The 22,238-nt window shown below is 33.4% G+C and overlaps 2 protein-coding genes across 2 annotated transcripts in view; one reads left to right on the forward strand and one right to left on the reverse strand.

Annotated features, from left to right (window-relative positions):
- Nucleotides 1-22,238, forward strand: part of Cog5 (component of oligomeric golgi complex 5) — a 206,515-nt gene that overhangs the window by 41,060 nt on the left and 143,217 nt on the right. The gene's annotated exons all lie outside the window — the stretch shown is intronic.
- On the reverse strand, nt 1,681-7,336 carry Gpr22 (G protein-coupled receptor 22). The gene is made up of 3 exons (XM_013034738.1): nt 6,995-7,336; nt 5,166-6,088; nt 1,681-3,428 (listed from the first exon to the last, which is right to left on the reverse strand). Exon 3 carries the CDS (start codon nt 3,406-3,408, stop codon nt 2,107-2,109), a length of 1,302 nt encoding a protein of 433 aa, XP_012890192.1. The 5' UTR covers nt 3,409-3,428; nt 5,166-6,088; nt 6,995-7,336; the 3' UTR covers nt 1,681-2,106.

Here is a 22,238-nt window from a genome sequence, read left to right on the forward strand (position 1 = left end):
CTGGTAGGTATGCATTTTCTTTGTTGTAAATCAGTAGGTATAATTTTGCTTGCCTGAAAGATGATTATGAGTAAATTGTTTACTTGTTCACTCAGTGTCAAATGGGCAATAGGGCAGAGTTATAATATTTGCCAGTGATATTTTTAAAATTTTATTTCTTATTATAGACGATGAAAGTACATGAAAAACACCAGGCAAATCTATTAAAAATCTGTTTTTATCCTGATTTCTTTGGCATGCCTATAAACCTAAAGATTAAAAATATTTAATACAGAAAGAAATTTTAATTGATCCTTTGGAGTCCACATAAAATGAATTCTACAGTGTAAAGATATTAGATATTCCATGCCAGATATATTTATTCAATGAAAAGTTTCTTAATACTTTTATCTATGAATTAATAATTCCTCTATCTTGTTTCAAAAAAAAACCTTTTTACTTTCTTAAGCTACATTTTGTCAAATTGAAATATTTCTTTAGATACATAAAAAAGTAGATTAAAAAGACAAGAAATGGGTCTTCATCAAGATTTGACAGTATGCTAGCATTATTATAAGTTATAAAACCCTATTTAATATGCCAGTAGCCTCAATAAATTTAAGCTATTGCATGGTGGTCATTTTCCCAGGGTGCTAGGTTGTTTAGTAAACTAGGTTATTTGAATCTCATTTATTTGTATAAAAGTGATACATTATTGAATTGTTTGGCAAGATCATTTTTATTTAAAAAATGAGCTATTACTTGATTTAGTGAATACAGTGTTGTTATTTTTTGTCCAACTAATCAGTTACAATGTAGCCAGAACTATCTTGGTTCAAATAACATATTACTTTCTGATGGTATTAGCACATATTGCCAGTTTATTATACTATGGAATTGAGAAGTGTTTGAGAAGAAATTCCCAATGCTTATAATCTGTAGTTACAATTGGTAATTTCATAATTTTCTGACATGAATTGAGGAGTGGAGAGAAAAGTATTTAAAATTATTACATGTGTGAATAGAAAAAGTAGCAAGATTCATAGTTACTTTAATGATTTTCATAGTGGCAACAAAGCTACCATACTTTAAAGATTGTGTGGGGACATTGTGTAAATTGTATTACTCTAAAGTTGTTATGTATCCAAGATTAGAAATAGTTGGCTTTGCTTGTTTTTTCCTACAATGATAGAAAAGTTTTTTATCCTCTTCCTAGTTTAGGGGTTGGTATAGTTAACTTCCATTATAAAAAATGGCTGAGTTTAAGTTAAAAATCACTTTATTTTAATGTACTTTTCTTTTGTCAACATTCTGTACTAACCTATAACATTTGGCTTAGAGTAGGCAGACAGGGAAGGAAGAAAACCATTGTTGCTATAGTTTTCTTCCAACTCTTTACTTTTCAGTTTATTTTTATAAGTATAGTATCTTCCATCTTAGAAAAAAAATCAATCTTTTTTTTCATAGTAAACATGAATTTTAAACGTTCCCTATTTTGGTATACATATACAGGATTATTTTTGGTTCAAAAATTTTAAAATACTAATATGTATCTTAGGATTTTCTACATTCAAAAGAGAGAATGAAATTTTATACACAGTTCATTATTTTTGATGCTTCAAATAATATAGTGAGTATATTATATTAGGAAATATAGTGATAAAAAAGACCCTTGGATTACTTTGACTGTTTTGAGCCTGTAACTTTGTTTTTCATGTTAAATGTTACTCTAGCTGTCATATAAATATATCTGTAGTTGTGGATTACAAACAATACACATTATATCTTTTTAAAAAGCAGATACCTGTGTCCATTATATTTTAAAATTATACACTGCTTTAAGGCTATGTATTTATTCTTTAGAAAATATGACTTACATGAATATTTTGTGATGGACATAATCATGACAAAATATACACATGATATACTTTAACAAACTGCCATGCAACAAATACATTAAGTAATGAAGAAATTGAATATATATGACCTAATATCGACATTCACATTAAAAATTTACAACATAACCAATACTTAAAATGTATCCTTATATTTGGCAGTAATTCCATTTTTTACAATTTAAATTTTAAACTTTTCACAATATAGATTTGGTGAAACTTAGATTTTTCCTTAGTCTGTAACAACCTGAGGTACCAAACATTTCTCTCTTATTTCACTATCTTCATAGGTAATTTTTTTGTTTCGTTTAGGATCTATCCAGGAATTGTGTATTACAGCATTGTTAGGCATGGGATCAGCTTCAACTATGGAAACAACTCGTTTTTTCATTTTACTTTTTAAGACCTTTTGAAATTTTTGCCTAGTGAAAGCATATAGTAGAGGGTGAAATATAGTTGTTCCATAAGCCATGACTAGAAAACACAATCTTAATTTTACTAAAAGGTCACTTGGGCCTATACATAAAATTGTAGTATTTAAAACAGAAATTGGTGTCCAACAGAGAAGAAATGTAGAAATAATCAGTAAAGACATTTTGAAGACTCTTTTCTGCCTTTCTCTTCGTTCACGGTGTCGCTTCATGGCTCGCCGGAGAGCAATTATTACAGAAACTGAAGTTCTTACACCAAAGACTACGTTTCTCCCACCACTGCTTTGTGACATGTCTGTAGTCTCATGTTGGGTGGTTAGGGAAATTGTCTTTTTCTTTCTTGCTTTCTTTTTCTGCCCTGTCGAAAATCTTGTACCTATTCGAATATTAAGAGCTTGAAGTATCTTGGTATATGTGATTAACATTACCACAACTGTGAAAAAGAATATTGGGATCTGTACTAGAAGGTGATAATACATTCCCAGTTCAGTGTAGTATTCATTTGTACTGACACACAGAAGAGTCTTGTTTTCCCATATATTTCCACTTTGGAGACTGAAAAAATTTACCTCAATAAAAGGAATCAGGAAGGAGAAAAAAGAAAAAATCCAAATAGATATCATTAACATTACAGCTCTGCCCATTGTCAGAATTCGGTTTGCAGGTTTTACAGAGATGTCATATCTGTCTAATGTGATCGCAAAAACGTTGATTGCTGTTGAGACACTTGCAAAGGAAACACAAGCCTCATGGAAACAGCAGATGAGAGCAGTGTTACTCTCCAGTGAAAGCAGAAGGATAACTATAGTTAGAGGAATACATCCCACACAAATAATTACATCAAGTACATGAAGATTCATTGTAATAATATTACTGACAGAGTTGATTAAGTTGGATTTCATGCAGTAAAGTACCAATACGGTGAGGTTGCTGCCAAGTCCCAACACAATTTCTAACATAAGAAATCCAGTGAGAGACACTTGAAAGCTTAATGGATATGATAGTGGTTGGTACATATTGGTGTTGATGTCATCAATGTCATCTCGCACTGTAATGTTAGAATCAGACTGCATGTTGATTTCCAGAACAGGAGAGAGACACATTCTTTTGGAGCAGTTGTTTTGTTTTGTTTTTGTTTTTTTTTTGCCTAGAAAGTGAAATAGAATAAACTATTTGATTTTGGCAATTTAAATGATGAATAAAACATGTAAACAAACCATCTTTTTATTGTACACCTTTATTTTTTAAGTTTGTAAAGTGTAAGTGGGAAATGTGGAGATAAAACATCAAGATTACATTTGTTTTACTGTAAGAGGAAATGATCTTTTGAAAAAAATAACTATTTAGGGATTGGTCCCCTAGAATGCAAAATTGCTTAAGATACTAAAGAGGTTTGCCTCATTTGGAAATGTGATTTTTTAAATTTTTTTTAGAGAAAAAGTACTTTTGTATAATAAAACTATTGAGTATGCAACACTAATTTTAATCTGATGACTTAAAATTTCATTTTATAATGTTGTGAGTAGATATAAAGTAAATGATATTTTAATAAGCTCTAGCATGATTAGTGTAGGTGTAATTATTCTGGTGAGATTTCAGCTGAACAGGGCAAGTGTTCATTTAAAAGGATAAATATACCAAGTGCTAGTTTGTTTCAAACTACCTTGTGCATGTTGATGGAATCTCTTAGAATTTAGCATTGTGCTTAGGAATATTTAGAGTTATTCCCCACAGAAAGAAGGAAATGATAATTTTTTTGTATATCACAGTGAATATGCTCACTTGATCTTTACAATTGGCAAACATAAAAATGGAAAGAAAAGGGATATTAAGCCAAAGTGAAAGTTACAAGGCTTTTTTTTTCTTTTTACATCACTAATAATGCCTATAAATTATTTATTTTGCGACCACACCCTCTTCTATCTTCTGGAAGAAGAAAGTTGCAGTTTAAGACATACTAAGAAATAGGCATTTTTGAAGTGGTTCAAAACATACTAGTTGACTTTATTTGTTTAATCAGAGGTTTTTTATTTTATTTTATTGTAAAGATGCTGTACAGAAGGATTACAGTCAGAATATTTTTTAAGATTTTTTTTTTAAAACAAGCTATAATTCAGGTAGAAGTATTCTGAAGCCCATATTTTAAGGAAGCTTTTACCTGTGAAACCTTTTGTGTACATCAGCCATATATACTTTTGAGGAAAAATTTAAAAATAAACCTTTTTTTACTAATTCATAAAAATTATATTTTAATATGCAGAGGTTTAAAGTTATTTGTGTGAATCAGTATATTCAGTTTACAATATAAAAAATCACTAGCAAACTTTTACATTTCAAGTACAGCATTTTGACTATAAAATTCAAACTATACAAGCTAATAATTTTCAAAATTTATGTTAACCATTCACTTGATGTTATCTTTGACAAGGTTTAGAACATAATTTTATTTCTGCATATTATTTTGGAAATACTATCTCAAACACAAATGATATTTTTGGGTTATTTAAGTATTAATAGAAGCATATTTATTCAAAATAGGTAAAAGTTTTAGCTTACTCTGAAATCTTATAAAAATGGAAAATTTTAAGCATGCCAAATTTTCAGAGTTGGTATATTAAACATCAGTTCTTTGTCACACCAGAGTGTAGTTAAATAAACCAGTCATGTCAAGTGAAATGACAATTACGGAAAGTATGAGCCCCCTCCCTTTCTGGTAAATGTTAACACGGTGCAGTGCAGTGGGGTGCATGCATCTTCTGACCTACCTGTTTGCTGTCACCTTATGGGCGATTTAGCTCACTACGGCAGGCAGTTTTTCACGAATTGATACATGATGTCATTGACAGATTTTGACATGAATTGTTCACTGAGAACAGTGAAGTAGCTGTATTCTATCTCATGTCTTGTAGGAATTCTTTCATTTTTCTCTCCAATACTTCAACTGCATGAATTGTGAGATTAGTTGGCTGATGGATTGCTAAAGAACAGTACATAATATTTGTGTTTGATTTACCTTAAAAAGTCACGACCAAGAGAAACTTCCTCAAATGATAGGAATTGTGTTTTTCTTTGAGGAAATGTATGATAGAGTCTCTTTAAGATAGTGTCTGAAAAAGAGAAGCATAAGGTTTCTAGCTTCCAAAATGTATTTAGACATCCTTTTGTTATAACTGTAAATCTGTTTGTACAGCAGTCCTCATTATTGGGAAATGATTTCTTGATCACATAACTTGCTTTACATTATAAATCCAGTCCATGCTCTCTTGATAGAAACCATCTGCTATTTAATTTGGTTTGTTTTCATTAGAAGAGGACACATAATTGGTCATAAAACTCAGATGGAAAATCCATTAGTCATATCAATTGATATGAATATCCTGAATATTTAGTGCAGAAAACACTTGCTAAAGCTTTGTTTTGCTCGTTGGTACATTCTCCTTTTTGGAATTCGTGTTTCATTGTTTCTTCAACATTAGTAGCTTCCATAATTCTCATGTGTTCAAGTGTAAACTCCTCCTTTAAAAATGCTCACCATTTTGTTTCAGCCTTTTACAGTTATATTTTCTTTTTGTGATTATTGTATTCAGCATCTTCTTAGGGTACTGTTAATTTTTTAATATTCCAGCAGTATTGTAGATTGATTCCTTGGTTTTAACTCTTCAGTTTCTTAAAATCATATTTATAAGTGCATCTTGCAGTTCGTAGCTCACAGAGCTAGGGAAACTCAATCAGATGCATTCTTCATATTGTAAGTTGTAAATACTGAATTAGCTGCTTTAGGTCCTATGAACAAAAGAAAAAGAAAGGTTAAGAAACAAGATTCCTAATAATTTCTAATTAATTGAAAGTTATTCTGATAAATTAAAACCATGCACCATTTGTTCTTAAAATAAGCAGTACTATTGCTAGAATCATAACTATGTGCATAAAATTTAAATCCTAAAGTATCTCATTTTCCTAACAGAGATTGTATAGATTACTTTAACAATAGAGTTAGCATTGTAAATATAGCCACAAGAGAAAGACTGTATTTATAAACTAATTTCTGCTGTCTTTTAAGAAGCTAACTTGTATTTTACAAGATTATAAACAATTAGCATCTACTAAACACACTCTTATTCCCTCTTTTAATAAACTGAATGTTTCCTACTATAAAAACACTGTAGCTTGCTTAATTATTAAAACATCGGCTGAATCTTAACACATTAAAACAGATTTCATGAGAAGATACAATGAATTTTTATTGATGAATTGCTCATGTGGTTGAAGCAAAAGGCAATACAAAAAGTAACTATATTTTTTTCAGTGAATAAGCATGCTAATAATTCTAGCATAAAATTGAGTAATAGATAACAGATTGATACCAAAACTGGTTCTTATATGAAATATTAGCATTTTTGGACACTAAGAAAAACTATACAGATAACATTAGGAATCAAAAATCTGTCTGAAGTGACTTGAGAGCTGATGTCTTCATGGTGAATTAATAAAATATTCTTAACCCATTCGAAACATTTTACATTAAAATATATCTTGTCTTCAGAGAAATAGATTTAAAAATTACATGCTTAGCAATAAGTAGAACTAAACATTAAACTCTTAAAATTTAGGCTGAAATTTTAAAAGTAATTTCACCCTACTGTGATAGTTTAAAAGCTACTGTATACTATAATAAGGAACATATCTTACCTCTGCTAAAGATATGATAAATTCTTGATGTAGTTGAAGCATTTCCCGTTTTGATTGATTCATTTTGTTTGCTTGTTAGTAGAGGATGAGGGGAAGAGGGTTATAAACGTCTCTTCAGAAATGACCTTAATGAAAACGTGTCTGTATGGTGCCATTGTTTCAGCAGTACTGCTGATGTATAGACCGTGTAGTGCTGCTTTGAAGCTGCTGCGGTTCCTCACAATCAGTAAGCATCTGAAAATGCAGAATGTTTCTTCTCTCCAGAGACATTTAGATTCAGTCTTTAAAAAGGAACGGCACTGTTTTCAGAGGAAAGCCTGTTCTGAGCAGCTTTTGCAGTATGACAGCCTACCTTGTCGCTTCTCTCCACTGCAGAGAGATGCAGTGCATTCACTAATTTTGATTGGTCAGTTGTATTGGGCTTAAACTGTGCTTCATATGTATAGCAGAGATTCCCTCCCACCCTACTGTTTTATATAAGAGTGCTTTCTTAAAAGACTAAATTTATAAGTGCTTGTATGTTATGCTTAAATAGAATATGAGTAAATTAGTTTTTTTTAAAACATGTGTATTTTGTTCTGGATTCTTGGTCACTCATGCCAAATGTTAAAAAATGCATGGAGATGTTTTCTTATTGTGTGTAGGGGGAAGGTGGTAGGAAAGGTTTATATAGTCAAAAGTATATATGTATATACTAAAGGCTAATTAATTGCACTTGAGAATATTTTACTATTTATATATAATTTTGGTGTAGTTTCTTTGTTCTACAAATAGAAACCCACTGCATTTTTACAGTGAACCACACTGAATTTCAACTAGTTTGTTTGTATTCAAGTCATCATCATGTATTCCAAATGCTTGTGAATATCTCTAGGTATTAAATTCATTGAGATATTCTTTTATTTCATTCATTCATTCAGAATATTAATCAGCTTGATCCAAGGTAATTTTACCATAAAATATTTTTAAAACATTTCCTTGCCCAGTAGCATACTAACAGTAGCATACTAAAAGTTAATATTTTGTTTTACCTTTTGGAAACAGTAATCTTAATTTTTACCAATAGGAAGCTTCTCATTTAGCAAATATATACTGGCCATTTGTCATTAGTATTTTATTTCAATTGGGTATTTCTGTTTGTGGCTTGGTCACATTTCTTGGTAGATTGCCTTTGTCAAATAGATGTTGCTAGATGCTAATGTAGTGAAGGAAAAGTTACTTGTAACTTGTAGTTTATGTCTTCATAAATTAAAAAGCTAAATTATTTTCAGATAGACTGCCAAAAAACCCAATGGTATAAAAACTGAACATATGTATTAAAAATTAAGTTATATTCATTTTTGGTTACCTCTAAATTTGTTTGTTTTCAGTAGCAAGGATAAATATTTTTTTAGACTTAAGTATGTCAAGTGGCTGGATTCTGTACTTATAAAATTGAAGACATTACTGATGATTGAATTATTAGAACATTAGTCATCTATATAGATCATATTCCTAAAGTTAATAATTTAAATTTAGGAATCTGATCTATATTTTTCAAAATGTTTTTCTTTATAGAGAAATTTCTGACAAGTACTTGAGTTTTGAGTGCATTTCTATAAAAATTTAGGGTAACATGAAAATTTTTGTTGTGAATTTCTAGAAATTTCTGAATTAGTTTTGGGTGTCAAGGCTTTGATAATACTAAGAAGGAAAATGTGCCATTTATTATTCAAGAATTTTGAAAATTAGGGGAAAAGATCTTGATAGAATGCCAGCTACATTAACAATAGCTAATACATACAAAATGTTATTTTTAATTTCAAACTGAAACCAGAGAAAACATGTTGGCATGTGATGGGGATAAGAAAATTATTATTATTATAAGAATATATAGTGCTTTCCTCCTAGAGAGTTCAAGTATTTATTCAGGGTTTTTTTTGGTCAAAATGTATCTATATACAAACAAACAAACACATAAGGCACTGTAGAAATCTGTTGACCTGAAAAAGCATAGGTAGGTTATCAGCAGACAGTGTTAGAATACTGCTGACTACCCTTCTGGGAGTTGTACCTTTTTCTAAGAGAAATTGTGATAGTACTTGAGCTGAGAAAGGGATAATATAAGTTTACTCCCGATTTGCCTATATAACTTTTGGTAATTCAAGTTTTCTTTAAGTGATGGTATAGCTTTTATTCTTTTTGTTGAAGTATATTTCACTGTTTTAATTACCTCTTTGAAGCAGCATTTCCAAATTATAGTTTGATAATTTTGACACATCAAAATGTGAGTTCTAGAAATTTGAGTGAAGAAAGCTGAAGGCTGGACATTGCTGCTTATATCCTGTACAGGTGACTTATGGCTCATGTTACCAAAGCTATCACAAATAACAGGGTTTTTTTTTAATTGACTATAAAGCATAGTGTAATTTCACTTTTTTTAAAAAACCACAAATTTGATGCTTAAATGTTACTCAAATTTTTATGAGATGTTTCTAATGCCCTCTGTTTTTAACAAATATGCCAATATATGAATCACTGGATCAAAAATCATATTATATTATTTTCATGGAAAAAATTGTACATTTAGGTTATAGATCCTTGTTTCCATAGTAACCCACAGTTTCTACATTTTGGCATTTAATGTATTTTATGTTCATATAAGATACTAATTTTTCAAATGCTACAATATGTGATTTAAAACCAAATTTTGTTATGAAATAATTTTATAGGTTAATTTTTTACTAACTTAAAATCCTAGGAAAACAAGTTAGTTTTTCCATTAACTAAGCAACAGATGTGTTTGATCCTAAAACATAGCTTAGTTCATTTCTTAAAAGTTATGTTTTTCTCTTTAGTTATTTTTGTATTTTATATCTTATTTTCTGATATGAATTCTTTTATTTTAGACATTTGTCTTCTAAATTTGTGTAACAATACCTATGAGAATGATTTATATTTACATTAGATGCATGCGTAAGCTTGCAAGTAGTTCTGATGCTTCATTTTTCTTTATGATTCTATGAGTTTGTAACTAAAAAACCCTCAACTTTGTGAAATGTTGGAGTTAACTATAATTGAAACTCTTTGAAAACTATATATGCAAAAGCAGTTTCTAATTGATTAAAATGATTTCTTAAGCCATATTGCTTCATAAAGGGTGAATTTTAAATGAATATGTGGCATATTTAATTATGAACTCTTTGGTATATTTGAACTCTGGGAAGAAAGGATTATTTAGGGTTAAAACCAATTCAGAAATTTCATTTGGCTTCTTAATTTTGAATTTCTTTCACAACAAATGTTTTACCAGGAAAATAGAAGTGTGCCATCTGCTTAAATCTCCATCAAATAGGGAATAGCTAGAGTAGTGGAAAGTCAACAACATTGATGATTCATTATCTGTCATAGAACAATAAAAACCTAATTGTATTAAATAAAGTACATGCATTAAAATTGCAAACTTTCAACAGAAAATTCCACAAACCATTCTTATCCATGCTTACCTCACCTAAATCGTGTATTAAAATTTTTCATTTTTTTCATACTTTATATTTTTATCATTTGCAAATATCACATTTCCATTTTCTTATTTGAAAGCTAGACTTTGGGCCTTATGACTACTAATAACTACAGGTTAATCTCTATCTCTTACACATTTGTTGACATGTTTGTCTTGTGGCTTTCTCCAAATTCTCTCCCCATTTTTAGCTAACTGTTTAGAGTGTCTTATGTTCCTGTTTATATCCCTTAAATAGTAAGCATTTTGTTGAAATTTTCCCTCATATTTTAATCGGTTATAAGAGTAGCTATGTTTGTGCTGTTATATTGATTTCTCTTTTCTGTTGCTCTCTTTTCTTTGCATAATTCTTCCAGTCTAGCTTATTGTGCAGAATCCAATTCATTTCTGCCTTAAAACTAGGTCAGTTTGATCAACTGGATTGCATATTTTCAGAAACCTGTGCCAAATCCTGTCTTTCTGAGGCTTATATTCTGATGGGTGACCTGGCTGAAGGGCTGACTATGATCTAACTATGATGTGGTGGTCTGAAATGGGTTAGATACTTTTTTTTTCTCCTTTCAATCCTGGGGTTTGAACTCAGGGTCTTGAGCTTGCTAGGCAGGCACGGTACTGCTAAGCTATAGCTTCAGCTTTTTATGCACCCTGGTTATTATTTTTATGCTGGTAATGAGGCTTGAACTCCAGGTTTCTTGTTCTTTCTCAGCTTTTTCACCTCACAGCCCATACTCTAATACTTGAACTATGTCTTAACTTCCTGATTTTGGCAGGTTAATTGGAGATAAGAGTCTCATGGATTTGTATGCCTGGGCTACAATATCTGCAGTTCTCATTCTCAGTCTTTTTAGTAGTTTGGATTGTAAGTGTAAGCCATCATCACCTGGCACACTGGTTATTTTTGAGATAAAGGTCTCACTTTTTGCTTTGGCTTGTGCCTGGACTACAAGCAACCTATTTTATGCTTCTTGTAGCTGGGCGCTTGTAATGGGGTTTCATGGAACATTTCCCCCCTGGCTGGCCTGGAACTGAGATCCTGTTGCTTTCAGCTTTCATGTAGCTGAAGTGACAGATTTATGTGACAGTGCTGTTGCTTAAGGAGTGGTCTTATGATTTGCCTAAGCTGGTCTTGAGACATGACTATCTTGTACTCCTAAGTAGTGAGGATTACAAGCATGAGCCACCAGCAATTGGCCTAGAAAGCTACTGTTCTTTATGTGTAGAACCAGAAATTAGAATTCTGCTGTAGGCCATGCTTCTACTATAGATTTACAGTTAAATCCATTGTAATACTTGGATTATTCATTTGAATAAATGGATAATTGGATGATTCATTTGCATTTTAAGCATTTACTAAACTAGTTTCTAAATACTGTGACTTAATGCTAGCTATATTCAGGAATATATTTTCAATTACTGTTGCCTTGTAGTCTCAAATACCTACAAAAAAGACCTGATGTTATTTTGGTTTTCTTTTTTGGGGGGAGGTGGGGGCGAGTTGGTCATGGGGCTTGAATTCTGGGCCTGGACGCTGCCCCTGAGCTCTTCAGCTCAAGGTGAGTGCTCTACCACTTGAGCCACCACACCATTTCCGTTTTTTTGGTGGTTAATTGGAGATAAGAGTCTCACAGACTTTCCTGCCTGGGCTGGCTTTGAATGGCAATCCTTAGATCTCAGTCTCCTGAGTAGCTAGGAGTGAGCCACTGGTGCCCAGCTATTTTGTTTTTTATGCAAAGCATATATGGACCAAAATGACTAAAGTGACTTTCAACATATGTATATAATGTATCTATTAATTTTAAGTTATTTTAGTTTTATCAGTGTTTTGTAGATCTTCGTCTATACATTTTGCATATTTTTTGTAGATTTGTTCCTAATTTTCTCTTTACTGCTATGGAAGTAACATCTAATTAAAAAAATCCAATTAGTTGGGGCTGGGAAGGTGGCTCAGTGGTAGAGCGCTTGCTTTGCATGCCTGAGGCCCTGGGTTCAGCACCACATAAGCAAAAAGAAAAAAGCTGGAAGTTGCACTGTGGCTCAAGTGGTAGAGCGCTAGCCTTGAGCTGAAGAGCTGAGGGATAGCGCCCAGACCCAGAGTTCAGGCCCCACGACTGGACCCCCCCCAAAAATCCAATTAGTTGTTCTTTGTGTGTTGACTGTGTATCCTGTAACTGTAGTAAATTCATCTGTCTGGAACGCTTTTGAAATAAATTTGATGGCATTTGCTATATAGGCAATTAATGTTACCTGCAGTAGAGATACTTCTTTCTGAAACACATGTGACAATTTTTTTCTATTGAATAAGGAGTATACTGGATAAAGCAGCCTACTGTGGGCTCTAAGTATCCCTGAATGTTCTTGTTGAGTATGCCCAGAATGTAGAGACCTGACTGCTCTTTATCTGGTCTGTTTACTAGAGTTGTGTTTTTGTGGGTTGCAACTTTTAGGGATGATGTAGTAAGTCCTTCCCACAAAAAAAACCAATGTGCAGCCTAGCTTCAGCTTTTTATAAAAAATGATAATTTCCCCAAGCTCAGTGTTCTTTAGCTGTGACAAAAGCCCACACGGTATAGAACAACTTAGGTCCCTCGGCCAGGGGACTTTGCCACGTGAATTTGATGAATAATGAATAATATAGCCCTTTTTCTCTGACCCATATCTTATATATTCTGTTTGCATTCATGAAACAGTAGCAGGCTGGCATCGAGGCTTATAAGTAGGATAGATAAAACCCCAGACGGTTAACAATTTTTGACATTCTTGGTGCTCAGGATATATTGACAGACAGGGCCTCCTGCAAGGGAAAGTACAGGGCTCTGCTGACTGGTTTAGAGGATTTAAAATATAGCAGCAAATGCTCTTGTTTAAATTGGTGGACAATTAATATATAGGCATTAACTTCCATATCTGTTAATGAAATTTTTTCATTAAGAAGTGAAAGGTAGAATTAATGAAGCTGCTAGAATGGTCTTTTGGTGGTTGTTCACTCTCAGCTAGGGAAAGATAGAATAATGATTATGTATTAAAGAGGCAGCAAGACCTAGGCAAAAGCAGTATAGTTGTAGCTCTTGAATCAAGGGTTCACAAGAGTTAAAAGGTGTCAGAAATGAGTTACAGATCTTTGGGTAGACTAAATAAATTATAAAGTCATTAATTAAGTCCAGGTGGGCAGCCACTTGAAGTTGAATGTAAACACAAAGCTTTGCTTGTTGATGCAAAACAGTTTTTTCCATACTTTGTGACTCTAACTTTGCTCTACTTCATGTTTCATCTGAAAGCCAAGTGAGGTAGAGAAACTTAGGGAAAGGAAAGAATGCAGACTCTTTTTCTAGCTTTACTGGATAGAGATAACCAAGTCCCCATGTGGTCTTACAGGAAAAAGCATAGGAAGTGGCTGAAGGGAAGCTGAAAACATTGGCAGCGTGTGTAGGGGTAAACTAGAGATCAGGACATCATTACCCTGGACTGGAGTTAGGAGCCAGTGCAAAGCAGCCTTCCCACTACTACAGCTCTCCCCTGCAAGCTGGACTCCCACTCCCTGTGTCCCTGGTGAGGAAATAATGTGGACTCTTAGCAGCTTAGGCAGTAGTTGCTTTTGTTTGTCAAATTCCTTTTTGTTGTATTCCGAAGGTGGAGGACACTCACATTCAAAAAAGCTGATGTGTGGGTAGAATTTCTGGGTCTTTAGAGTATACTGTTCTGGCTTCCTATACTAAATGTATAATTATACTTATGTATTATAACATATTAATGTTTCGATGTTCTTACACCATGAATATGTATGAAGTTAAAGGACAGTCTCATTCACATGGAGAAAGGTGATCCAGTACACCATGTATTATACTAGGAAAAAAAGGTTTGATGGCTGCTCAGTCTCAGGCCATTTCTCAGTACAGCAGTGCCACCTGCCTGACCCAGCTACCAAGTGCACTGCCTTTTAAAAATTATTATAATTGTTTGTTTTGTTTTAAAACTAGGCTTCTCTGTGTAGCTCACACTGTCCTCTAATTCCTGGTCTGACTGCTAAAGTTCCCTGTAGTTTTGTTTTGTTTCAGGGCTAGGGATCAAACTCAGGGCTTTTTGCTATGATAGGCAAATGTCTAGTATTGAGCTTCACCCTTACCAAGCATACATTTTATATTTATTTGGTTATTCAAAATTGCATTGAAGTTTAGATTTTAAAAAAAGATTAAATACGAGACTATTAGATATCTTGGGACTATCTGGACTGTTGTTCCTATCTAGGGATAGGTTAACTTGGGCTTCCTCCTTAACAAGGGAAGGGCCCAGTGGGATAATAGTTTGTGTAACATGTGGCTGCCATGGGTCAGTGTCTTTTTGGCTTTGCATAAAGGGGGGGAACCTACTTCTTTTAGAAAAAAAGTCCCTTATTTCATCACCTGAAGCAAAGCCACTGGCTCACTTGGGTCTTCCATGGAAGTTCCTGTAAATACCTAGGCTAAATTCATTGATAATACAGTGAAGTTGAAAGCTGATGTACCTGTTTGTGTCAGTGCTAGTTACAAAACACTGAGTAGATGGGACCACTCCATTCTCCAAACAGAAGTCTCTGGATTAAGTGTGTGTGTGTGTGTGTGTGTGTGTGTGTGTGTGTGTGTGTGTGTCTAACCTTCAGTCCTTCAGTTCTTCCCTTTGGAAAGCTGGCAGATTTAAAAGCCCTATCTATGGGGCTTGAAACTATAAAAACAAATCGTAGCTGCCAGACAGACAGTTTGACCCAAAAAAGCCTGCACTTTGCAAAATTTTCTTTTGCCTGGATTAATCATTGTACCTGATATGGTAATATTTTCACAAATAGACTGCTCAACCACCATGTTTTGGATTTTGGAGATGGGGGCTTTCTAAACTCCCTCCCAGATTCCAATTACAAATTGAATTTCTTTCCTAGATTCAGACTTGCAGGATTAAAAAATTTATTCTTCTGTTTTCTTCTCCTATCTTTAATAGGTTTCCAGCAACATCCAAAGATTGACAGGGGTTGTTACTCTGGCCTCAATGGTAAACATGTCCCCCTTTCCCTATTATCACTATAATTTTTGCCTGGATACTTATTTTTAATTTTATTAGCACAGATTAATAGAGGGGTTGCATTGTGATATTTATAACATGAATAAAATGTACTTAGATCAGATCACCCCACCTCTATTACTTCCTAATCTATGTTCTCTTCCCTTCCCATTTTAAATAATTTTGATAGATTTCGTTATGCTGTTTTCATACACATATCTAATGTATACCTGTAATATTCATCCTTGTATTAGTCCCTCTACTTTCCTTCACCATCTGCTGGTCTACTTCCCACAATCCCCTTTTTACAATAATACCATACTTTTTAGGTGTAGATTCTACATATGAGTATAATATGTGATATTTGTCTTTGTAAATTTGGCTTGTCTCACTTCACATGATCTCCATTTTCATCTGTTTTTCTGCAAACAACAATTTTTTCTTTTTTATGGCTGAATATTCCTCTGTGTGTGTGTATGTGTGTGTGTATGTGTGTGTGTGAGAGAGAGAGAGAGACAGAGACAGAGTGAGAGAGAGACCTTTTCTTTATTCATACATTAGTTGTTGGGCACCTGAACTGCTTCTGTATCTTGGCTATTATAAATAGTGCAACTATGAACATGGGTGTGCAGGTACCTTTATTTTATTCCAATTTGCATTCCTTTGGTTATATACCCAATAATGGTATATAGTAGGACCATAGAGAAATTCTATTTTTAGATTCTTAAGGTATCCCAATACTGATTTCCTTAGTCCCTGCAATAATTTACATTCCCAGCAACAATGTGCAGTGTTCTTTATTCCTGTGTTTTCCTGGCCAGCATTGTTGGTATATAAAAAATGTTACTTATTTTTCATATGTTAATTTAATATCCTGCTGCTTTTCCTGAAGTGTTTGTCAGATATAAGAGTGTTTTGGTGCTTAGACTCTTTTTAGTATAGGATCATATCCTCTGCAAATAGGAATAATTTGATTCTACATTTCCTGTTGTATCCCTTTTATTTATTCTTGCCTTATTTCTGTGGCTAGGAATTCTAGTACTATTTTGAGTAAGAATGGAGAAAGTAGACATCTTTGTCTGATTTCTTATTTTAGGAGGAATGTTTTCATTTTTCTTCTTTCATACAGTATTAGCTATAAATTTGTTACATATGGCCTGTATCATGTTTATATTATTAATATAGATTTGTCATATATAGACTTTATTCTTTCTAGTTTCTGGATGTCTTTTTTTTGGTCGGTCATGGGGGCTAAACTCTGGCCTAGGTGCTGTCCCTTAGCTCTTCAGCTTAAGACTAGCCCCCTACCACTGAGCCACAGCACCACTTCTGGCTTTTTTCTGCTTATATGGTACTAAAAATCAAACCCAGGGCCTCATGCATGCAAGGCAAGCACCTTACCACTGAGCCACCTTCCCAGCCTCTGAATATCTTTTATCATGAATAGTTGTTTTTGTCAAAGGATTTTTTTTTTGTTGGATTTTTTTTTTTTTTTTTTGTCAGTTGTAGGGCTTGGACTCTGGGCCTGGGCACCGTCCCTCACTTCTTCAGTTGTCAAAGGATTTTTCTGTATCGAGATGACATGTGATTCTTTCTTTTGTCCTTTATCCTTTTTATGTGCTATAATATATTTCTTTGTGTATGTTGAACCATCTATTGACTCCTTGGAAGGAAAGCAACTCGGTCTTTTTAATTTGTTGTTTAATTGCATTTGTAAGTGTTTTTATTATGAATTTTTGGATTTATGTTCATTAAGGAAATTGGTCTGTGATTTTCTTTTTTGTTGTATCATGTCCAATTTGAGTATTAGGATAATAATGGCTTCACAAAATGAGTTTGATAGTATTTTTTTCCTTTCTATTTCATAGACTAGTTGAGAAGCATTGATATTATCTTTAAAGATAAGGTTGAATTTGGCACTGAATCCATCTGGTCCTTAGCTGTTCTTTGTTGGGGGACTATTATTGCTTCAGTCTCATTACTTGTTATAGATTTCCTTAAGTAGTTTTTTTGTTTTTGTTTTTGGGTCCAGTCGTGGGGCCTGAACTCTGGGCCTGGGCACTGTCCCTCAGCTCTTCAGCTCAAGGCTAGCGCTCTACCACTTGAGCCATAGCGCCACTTCTGGCTTTTTTCTTTTTGCTTATGTGGTGCTAAGGAATCAAATCCAGGGCCTCAGGCATGCAAGGTAAGCGCTCTACCACTGAGCCGCCTTCCCAGCCCTCCTTAAGTAGTTTTTAAAAAATATACTCGTAGGTCAAATAAGTTTAGAAATTTATCTATTTCTTATAGAATTTCCAGTTTATTAGACTATAACTTTTCAAACTATCCTGTAATAATTCCTCTGAATTTTCTCAGTATATGTCCTTTTTAATATCTCTAATTATATTAATTTGGATTTTCTCCATTTGTTTAGTGTGCCTACGGATTTGTCAGTGTTATTTACATTTTCAAAGAACCAGCTCTTTGCTTTATTGCTTATATTAATTTTTAGTCTTCATTTCATTGATGCCCTGATCTTTATTATTTCTTTCCAGCTACTAATTTGGCTTACTTTTCTAAGAGCTTGAGACACAGCATTATTCTATTTAGTTGAGGTCTCTCCAATTCCTTTAATGTAAGTGCCCATATCTCTAAAATTATCTTATCACTGCCTTTGCTGTATCTCAAAGGTTCTGGTAAATTCTGTTTTTACTTCTGTTTGATTCTACAACTTTTTTTGACCTTTTCAATGACTCACTGATTATTCAGCAGTGTATTTATTGTTCAGTCTGCATGTTTGAATATTTTTTGATTCTTTTATTTCTAGATTTATTCCATTGTGGTCTGGTAAAATATAGGTAGTTGTCTATTTTCTTCTATTTGTTAAGGCTTGCTTTATTTCCTAAAATACAATCTTTGTAGAAATATGATCATATTGTAGAAAGTTTCATGGACTGCTGAGAAGAATGTATCTTTTGTAGTTCTTGGGTGGAATATTCTAGAGATACCTGTTGTTAAGTCCATTTGATGTATGGTGTAAATTAGTCCTGAAGTTTCTTTGTTGAATTTTATCTGGATGACTTATTTCCTAGAGGGTTCTCATTCTCCTTCCTCGTATTAAAGATAGTGGAAAGGACCCAGATGCCCCTCAGTAGATGAATGGATCAAGAAAATGTGGTATATATACACAATGGAATTCTATGCCTCCATCAGAAAGAATGACATTGCCCCATTTGTTAGGAAATGGAAAAACTTGGAAAAAATTATATTAAGTGAAGTGAGCCAGGCCCAAAGACACATAGGTCCCACGGTTTCCCTTATTTGCAATATCTAGTATATGTACGAGTCAAGCGGAAAAGGTCAGATAATGTGATGTCAGGAAAATGAACCCTTAGATATGTATTTTAATGTTTTTTCTTTCATACATGTGTTTCTAACGCATTTATAAGATTATCTCTTTGTTGCTTTGTATGTCCCTCCCCCACAGTATAACCCCTGCTTTCACTATATTTGATGTCAGTATAACTTGAGGAGGAGATGGGGAAAAACCAGTTGTTTAAGGATACAGGTGGATCTGATGCAACAATGAGAAGTACAAGTTGTCATGTCCAAAACGAGCTTTACAACGTCGGTGCGCAGGGGGGGGGGGAAGGGGGGAGGGGGGAGGAGAAGGATTGGGATGGGGGGGAGGGGGGAGGCTGGGAAGGGATGTGAAGGGTAAACAAAGGAGGAGGCTGCAATGCTTGGTAAGAAATGTACGCATTATCCTGCCCATGCAATTGTAACCCCTCTGTACAGTATGTTCACAAATAAAATAAAATAAAATTAAAAAAAAAAGAAAAGTAATACATTACATGTGTGAATGAAGTTAGCAAAAAGAAGCTCAATGAAAGCTGTTGAATATTTGGGGGATGGGGATGGGGAAAGTGTGAGTAAGCAAGAGGGTCATTCTGATTAAAATAATGTATATATGTGTGGGAAATACCAATGGAAAGTTCTTTGAGCATTTAGAATTCACTAAACAAAGGACAAGAATGTGAACCATGTCTGATCTGGCCTAATGGAGGTGACTGAAAGGGTAAATACGGTCAAATACTTTATGTAAAATGGAATAATGATGTTTATTAAGATTGATTTGGGCAAGGGGGGATGATAAGGGATGTAAGGGGTGAATCTGTTCAATGTACATTTCATGCATATATGAATATGTTGAATGAAATTTCTTTGTATAACTAATTGACACTAATAAAATATAAAAGAAAAAGAGAAAGAAAAAAAAAAGATAGTGGAAAGGGTCCAAGCTGGACTTCATGCTTTTCTCTTAGTAGCCACTCTTCTCTTCCCCTAAGCATGCAACAGGAGTGATACTTTCTTGGGCTTTTTACTGTACCCTTTTTCTGAACATCCAGTAAGGTCTGTGAAAGCAAACTTATGAGTGAATGTGAAATCCTTTTATGTACTTGATGTTCAAAGGTTCTTATTTTCTTTCTGGCACATATTTAGCCTTTAGTAGTTACTTGGCAATTTTAGGTAAATTATATAAAATATTTACTTTATTTGTGTCCTTCAAGGCAACAAGTCTTCCTTAGAATCGGACTCATTAATCAACTAAGGCAGTTTCTCGTTTGTCTGATGAGGTCCAGAAAATTGTATATTTGGGGGTTGTTTTCCTTTTATTGTCAGTATATGGGCTATAGTCTGTCTAAATTTCTATATCCAGAGGGTTTTTCTTTTTTTTGTTTTTTTTTGTTGCCACCATCGAGGCTTGAATTCAGGGCTTTATGCTCTTACTTGGCATTTTTTGCTTAAGACTGGTACTTCACTACTTGAGCCATACCTCTACTTCCCTAGATTTCTATATCCTGTGTAGAATCCAGAATAATACCTTCTGGGATTTTGCTTGGCATTGTATGGGATCTGTAGACCTGCTGGAGAATATTCACATCCTTATGTTGACACTTACGATGTATAAATGTGTATCTCTCTATTTAGGTTGACTTTACTTTCAGTAACATTTTGTAGTTTTCATTGTAGAAATCTTATACATGTATGTCATGGTAGACAGTGCTGAACTTAACATTTTTTATAATATTATAAACAGCATTTGGCCTTATTAGGAATGTCTAATAAACTTCTAAGCAAATTTTCCCATTTCCTGAAAGTTTAAGTGTCTTCATCTATCAACTTGACAAATGATGTAAATTCATTTTTGAATATTACACTATTCTGGCATTTTTAAAGTACCCTCACTTGACCATAATATTTACCCTTTTAGATATTATATGATTTAATTTGAAGTGTATTTATTTTTCTGGTGTTGGTCCTGGAACTTGAACTCAGGGCTGAGCTCAGCTGTCCTTGAGCTGTTTTGTCCAAGTCTAACACTCTACCATTTGAGCCAATAACCTCTAATTAGGCCTTTTTAGTGGTTATTTGGAGATAAATGTCTCACAAACTTTCCAGCTTGGGGTGGCTTTGAACCATAATCTGAAGAGTGCAGCTTCCTGAGTAGCGAGATTATAGGCACGAGCCACCAGTGCCTGGCACATTTGAACTTGTTTTGATAAAAGTCTTTTGCCTTGTGTTCTTGACAGTGTTTGTTAATTATTTTCTTTTATCATAATGCTTTGTCTGGTTTTGGAATTAGGACAGTTTTGGGGCTTATGAAAAGTAATTTGAAAATGCTCCTCCTTTCTTTGTAATTCTGAGAAAGCTTATAAAAATAGTATTAGTTCCTTCTTAAATGTTTGACAGAATTCACTAGAGAACATATTTGAGCTAAGCTTATGTTGGTTAGTTTTTAATTATTAATTCTGAGTTTTACAGAACATAGATTTAGATTTTTCTTCCTTCCCCCGCTTGGTTTCAGTGATATGTGCTTTTTAAATAGTTTGTGTTATTTACATTGTTAGATTCATTAGCATCATTTATGTATTTCCTCATTCTATTGTAATGTCTGTAGGATCTGCACTGGCATTTTTGCTTTTACTAATACTGTCAGTTTGTCTCTTTTCCATTTAATTGATTGCCACTCTTTGTATTTCCTTTTCTTTACTTTTGGGAACATTTCTTTCATCTATTTTAATCTTTTCTAGGATGTGTATGTTCCACAAATTTGTCTAAATTTAGATATGTCTTTAATAGTTTATTATGTTTTCTAACTTCCTAGTATTTCTTTTGCCTACCCATAGGTTATGTAAAGTTGTGTTAATTTTCAGATACTTGATGATTTTTTTAATATAAAAAAAAGTTTTGTTGCCAAGTAGCTAGTATTGGGAAGGGGTAGACGAATGAAGAAGAAAAGAGGAGCAGAATGCAGTCAGGATTCAATATATATCCTACAAAATTAAGAAGAGTGAGTGAGGCAAGGAGTAAAGTAGGTAGGAGAGGGATGGGTGAGGATGTTGAAAGGGTGACATTGATGAAGATGCATGATATTCATAAACTTCTTTGTTTTAAATGGTAACTCCTTTGTACAACTAATTAAAAATACTAAAAAGTCATAAATAATAAAAAAAGATTAACAAAAGAAAAACAAATAAGCAGAAAATCCACTGTCTATAGATTGTTTTAAGAAAATTGTTTGGTCTTATTTAAAGGCTCAACATACGATTCATTGTGGCATTTCTTTTTTTTTTAAATTATTTTATTTGTGAACATACTGTACAGAGGGGTTACAATTGCATGGGCAGGATAATGCGTACATTTCTTACCAAGCATTGCAGCCTCCTCCTTTGTTTA

The sequence above is a fragment of the Dipodomys ordii genome, unplaced genomic scaffold (genome assembly GCF_000151885.1).
Source record: "Dipodomys ordii isolate 6190 unplaced genomic scaffold, Dord_2.0 Scaffold195, whole genome shotgun sequence".
Taxonomy (NCBI): Eukaryota; Metazoa; Chordata; class Mammalia; order Rodentia; family Heteromyidae; genus Dipodomys; species Dipodomys ordii.